Here is a 6000-nt window from a genome sequence, read left to right as displayed (position 1 = left end):
ATGGCATATGGCCCAGTAAATAATGATTGATGTTTTAATTACCCTTTGCATTATCAAATAATTAATCACAAACAGAAGAGGTTCACCTTTACCTAGCATCACTTCATGATCCCCCTCTGATGGCAGGTCTCTGTCTTTTGCCTTTGAATCAAGTACCTTTGTTTTCCACTCTATGCATGTTTGAATACATACATTTGCAGATAGAAAACAGCACTGTTTTCACTGCCGTCCTCCACTGGATGATCGGATGCATTGTGCTCCTGGCATGACTTTAAATTATGCCTGCAGCAGCAACAGCAGAGAGATCATTAATCAATAAACTGTGAAATGAAAAACACACATTGTGTGAACTGAATTACTGCCATGCCCCAAATAGGTAAAGATTGTCAATTTGCTGCTTCTGACCAACGGTCAGAATGACTACTGATCAAGCTCCAGAGCAACACCTTAACCTTAAAAAAGGGTGAAAGCACAATAAAACTATGCTGACTTTGGACTGAAGCCCACTTAAAATGAAAGTAAGTGGAGATGCAGTTTCGTAAATATCCAGGAGAGACTTAAATACATATTTCATTACTGACAACAAAATTGAACCAAACAAAGGCTGGATTTTTTTTTTCTCCTTTGGGTGAAGAACTGAGCAACGACAACTGCTTTGTCCTTCTGTTTTTAACTTTTTCTTTATAGCCATTACATAATGGCTATACAGGAATGGCTACTTTATATAATGTCCATCCATCTATCCATCTTGAGAACCCACTGAATTGCTTTCAGGGTCATGGGCCTGCTGGACCCTACCCAGCCACAGGCGGGGTACACCCTGAACAGGTTCCAGTCTGTTGCCGGGCCACACACGCACACACAGGGACTAGAGACATTAGTGAACCTATGAAGCATGTTTTTGCACTTTGGGAGGAAACCAGAGAAAAATCACACATGCACGGTGAGGACATGCAAACTCCACACAGAAAGGACCCAGCTGGGATTTGAACCAGGGCCTTCTCTCTGTGATGCGAGAGCGCTAACCACCACAGCTCTGAGTATCCAATAATATGTTAATCTTTTTTAAAGATATTAGTCATGGAGCACTTGAACGAACAAGCTGTGGTTGCTAAAAAGCATGTGTTTTTGTGTTAAAGTCCTGCTTTCGCTCAGTTTACTATGAGGAAACCTCTGTTTGGGGGCAGATTTTTACACTTTCTCTTATTACTGGATGTGGTTCTACATGATCTGATCCACTCACTCCATGGTTTGTTACACTTGGCCTCTTGTGGGTTCGTGCCGGTAAAGAAGTTAGATAAAAAGCAAAAGACAAATGCAATGAAGATGATTAATTAGACTGTTGAGTTTCACATCTCTCTTTCATCAATAATAATTAAAATATTTTTTACCTTTGCAGCTCTAAAATGAAATAAAAGGACAGGAAATCAAAAGCTGATATATAGATATATATATATCACAATGAAAAGTGGTCATTAATAAGAGATACTATGTTTAATCTTCGTAAAGTTTGGTCTGCATTTAATCGTAGGGACAGGGGATGGACAGCGACAGCAAAACCACAATCCAATCCAACCAACAATTTGATAGAAGAATAATGACGTCAGAAAACAACACTTGCAGTATTTTCATGTAATGGTTTTTCTATAAAACATAACTTACATTTAAACATTGATATAACCTCCCAGGTCTTTCATAGGAAACCATATTTAAACCAGAGTCAATCTATTTTTCCTGCCTGTCCCAGTAATATGTGCATCAGTGTGGGTGTACAAGTACAGGATTTTTGCACACACTCTACATGTGCCTGCACTACTAAAAAGCAGCTTTTATAAAGTTACTATCTAAACTTCTGCTGCTATGAATGACTATGATCTTTGTTCTTAACCTGGAACATATGACGTATAGGATACAAAGATTTTTCATTCTTTTACGTTTGACCTTTGCTGTCCTGCAGCTGTTCGATCCTGCGCTGATAAAACCATCAAACCCCTTTTTGAAGTTCATTTGTGTGAAGTTTGAGTCCGACCTGAGCGGACTCATTTTTGGTCTTTGACGTTTTCCACCTGTAAGAGATATGAGGGGAATGGTTAACATCCAACTTTATGACTGCTGTAATCAGAGCAAAAAGTTATATCCGGACATCAGAGGCTGAATTTGTCAGAAACACGTGATAAATGTCACACTCTGTGAGCTAGCTGCTATGTTTCTTTTTGTGCTGGAGGTATGTTACAGGACGGATCATTCCTCTGCATTCGTTTGAAGTTCAGCACGCAAACTGGGCTCGGAGTCAAAACCACACACACCTCGCAGTGCAACATGTACGCCACATCCCACTTTCTTTCCAGAGACACAGAGCTGGTGGTGTGTGTGTGTTGGGGGGGGGGATTTACATTAAGTGGAAGGGAGGGAAAGGTGGGTGGATATACACCGTGCTGCCACATCAGATTCCTCGCAGGCCAGAGGGAGTTCAGAGGAGGCCCGGGCAGCAGAAGAATGCAGTTCCGGCTGCAACATCTAACAACCTTAGCATGCAAGAGGAAGGCAAACGCAGCTTTCTCAGCAGAGGACAGCTCTCGTCTGAAACCCAGAGGAACCTAAGCAGCAGTTGGATGGACAGAAGCCTGCTGTGTATATGTTTTTCTTCTGTGATTGCATGAAACGTCCCTCTGATTGTACTTCCACGCAAGCCTACAGCTGAGAACATCTGAGAGCATTCAGGGCAGGGTGAGAGGACTTGGAGAAGAGCCTGGAAAAAAAGCAGGCAGTGAGGTTTGAAAGGTCTGACGACTGGTTTAGGTTTTCACCTGCGACTCGTAATGGAGGGCTCAGCAGAACCCATGCAGCTGTCAGACGGGGGGCTAATGTCGCTGCTTGTTACAGGGTTCACTGACGCCGCCATGCTTTAACTTTAACACACTCATGTGTCTCCTCAGACAGCAAGCCTCATTTCCACTAGGATCACTCTGAAGGTAAAGAGCTTTTTATTGGCTTGTAAAAGTCATACAAACATCACTCTATAAACAATAGGCTGAAAGAAACTGCAATGTCAACTGAACCAAGAAAATTGGGGTTATCAGCAGCAAGCAACACCAGTTTAGATTCTTATAAAGATTTTCTTTAAAAAAACAGCGTAAATTCAGGTTTAATCATTGGAGAAAGCAGAGCATCTAATAAAACACCTGAAAAGCTGGTAGATCCAATTATTTTATTTTAGAGAAGTTTTTGTTACCGTTTTATTACTTTCATAGGTTATGTACAAATTATGCACTGTGGCCTTGTGGTAAGAGTGTCTGCCATGAGAGGTCGTGACCTAAAATCCAGGCCAAGTCATACCAAAGACTAAAAATGGGACCCAATGGCTCTCTGCTTGGTATTCAGCATGAAGGAGTTAGTTTGGGGTGTTGAACCACCAACCTGTTTCTGAGTGTGGCTGTGTCTTCAGCTCACCACTCCCAAAGTGAATGGGTCAAATGCAGGGAACAGATTTCACACACCCAGGTGAGTGACAACGGATGTGAATTTAACTCTAAAATTTCCTTTTCTATGGTTTCATGCTGGATGAAAGCAAAAGGATTCAAAGAAATGATTTAGTCAATCAGCTTTTTAATAAAAAACTAAATTTGGATTCCTTTCTTGGATGTGAAGTCTCAGCTGGAATAAGAGCTGCACTGCCCTCTAGTGACTGCTAGAAGAATGTACAACAAACTATGTAGAGAAATGTTTTTGATGAATTTAAATCTTTGAGTGTTTGATTTTATTCCATTCAAATAGTAACGTGTTGACATCACTTGTCTTTAACAGGGTCATTCTAATAATGTTCAGATTATCTTTCTGATAATTTGGTAAATGGCGTATACTTGTATAGCGCTTTACCACCCTCCTTGAAGGCCCAAAGTATGCATTTTATTTAAAGCCCCTTTCTTGCCACTCAATGACACTGCACATTATAGAAAATACAATACGTAAGATAAAATAACATGAATATATCATAGTAGTAGGTTTAGGGGCTGTCATCTGGACTTAGTTTTTAAAGTTAGAAGACTTTTTCACCTCTTATCCAAGAGGCTTTGTCAATTCTGAATTAGCTGTTAAAAGAGCTGGTATATATGCGCTCATGGGGGAGGAGTCAGAACTGAAACTGGATGGTATTGGTATTGCAAACATGTGTTGGTGGCAAAGGGGGAAATAAACAAACATGCAGCCCTTAAGCAGCGATTTCAAACATATGCAGTTTATTTTTCTAAAGTTTCTTTATATCACAAAAAGAGTCTTGAAAATGCAGACTAGGATCTGTATATAAACTGTACACAGAACAAGGCACTATACATTGAAGGTGCTACGCTCACATAGGTGTGTTTTCTGCTTTGGTGGCAAATCTGTACATTCTAGCTTATATACCAACTTCCAGTTCTGAACAGAAACCAACCTTTGGACACAAACGTGTTCCTTTTCCTCTGTGGCTTTCTTAAAAATACACATTATTTGTCATAAACATACATGTGCAGCAGAGACAGCTGACCATCCAGCAGGCTGACCAACCTGCTGCTGCGTGCGAAGTGGAGAAAATCTATGATACATATGTACAGACATCAGCAGAGGACCTTAAAAATAGCATTCTGGCAAACAGGGGATGAAGACGTCATTGGATGATCTGCAGCTCTGATGGATACTGCTGGTCATTTGTCCACTGAAGGCTCCGACTCAGAGGGGGCCACCCCTGAGCCTCTGCATGCGTGAGAGCCACATTCTGCTGTGGTCTTTAAAAGTTCAGAAAAGTCCTTTGGCTTTCTTCAACTTCACCTGCTTCCATCCAGGCAAAGCTCCGTACTCCTCCCTGCTCATCTCCAAGGCTCTCTGCAGGAGGAACACAGGCTGCATCAGTGGATGTGATTGCTTAAGTCTGCACTGTGAGTGAGAAACACGGAAGCAAACTCATGCATGAGTCATCTGAAAACACGCTCTCCTGAACCACGTTAGATCACAGTCTGAACCGGAAAACATGATGGTGCCGCAGGAGCAGAGAAGATGCAGCTCCTACCAGACTTCCATGCTCAAACCGGTGAACTCACCTTCCCACAAGCCCCGTCACCCTGGGGGGGAGGAAGGAGTGAAGGAGATGAGATCACAGAACGAGAGGACGGAGAGATGACAGAGGAGGAAAAAAAGCAACAGAACAGGGAGGGGAATTCTGGGAGGTCAGGAAAACATTGAACTCTTCAAATATATTTTTAATGATCCATAAATTAGTAAAAATACATCAGTGTATTTCATCTTATCCTCCAGTCATCTAAAAGGATTGAATCCACAGAGATTTTTCAGACATGTTTCCTGAAAAACTCACATCCAGAGTTCAAAACTGAAAACTATTTCATACTTGCAAAGATTTAAAACCTTGTTTTTAAACATTCAAGATATTTCACCAGATTGTAAGTTGTTTAACTGATCTTTACTCCACACCTTATCAACTTGGTCTCAAAATTAACAGTCGAGAATTTTTTTTGTCTCACTAAGAGCTAGGATGTAGGACTAAGGAATAGGCCTATAGTGTATTTTCTGCACTATAAAGTGCACTTAAAAGCAGTAACTTAAAATAAACCCAATAGAGCATATAATACGGAATGCTTATAAATATATATATTCTCAAACATTTTCATCAGAGGGGGATTTTGAATAAAAATGACTTGCAGCATGGACAATTCATTTTTAACTTTCTAGTTAAACTTTCTTGTTAAGATTAGTGTTCCTTTCCTAGTTTCAGACCATCTCTTGTAACAGCGGAAAAGCTAGACTCTCATGGCTGCAAATATTTCCAAACTTACTCAGAGCTCTTGTTCTAAAAGACATTTTATTGAAACAAGTAAACCTAATCTACTGTCACTGTTCTCAGTCTAAATGAGTCTACTTGTTACTTGTTAATGCAAACTACTGCATGACTGAAAAAAAGAAGTTGTGTGAAGAAAAGATTGTGACAGTCAGCATGACAAACATGACAAACAC

General features: G+C 40.6%; 1 protein-coding gene across 16 annotated transcripts in view; it reads right to left on the bottom strand.

The window, feature by feature from the left end:
- Positions 1 to 4210: 4210 nt before the first annotated feature.
- svil (supervillin) overlaps positions 4211 to 6000 on the bottom strand; it is a 93776-nt gene continuing 91986 nt past the window's right edge. For 14 of the 16 annotated variants that reach the window (XM_020712522.2, XM_020712519.2, XM_020712520.2 and 11 more), the window contains 2 exons: positions 5073 to 5093; positions 4211 to 4857 (listed from right to left, as the gene is read on the bottom strand). In XM_020712522.2, the coding sequence (XP_020568181.1) occupies positions 4771 to 4857; positions 5073 to 5093 (108 nt within the window). In that variant the 3' untranslated portion in view covers positions 4211 to 4770. The remainder of the gene's footprint in view (positions 4858 to 5072; positions 5094 to 6000) is intronic. The other 2 variants (XM_020712511.2, XM_020712516.2) reach the window with 1 other exon arrangement.

This window comes from Oryzias latipes, chromosome 20 (assembly GCF_002234675.1).
Source record: "Oryzias latipes chromosome 20, ASM223467v1".
Lineage (NCBI taxonomy): Eukaryota > Metazoa > Chordata > Actinopteri > Beloniformes > Adrianichthyidae > Oryzias > Oryzias latipes.
The sequence above is the reverse complement of the archived record's forward strand: the minus strand, read 5'-3'. Positions and strand labels throughout refer to the sequence as shown.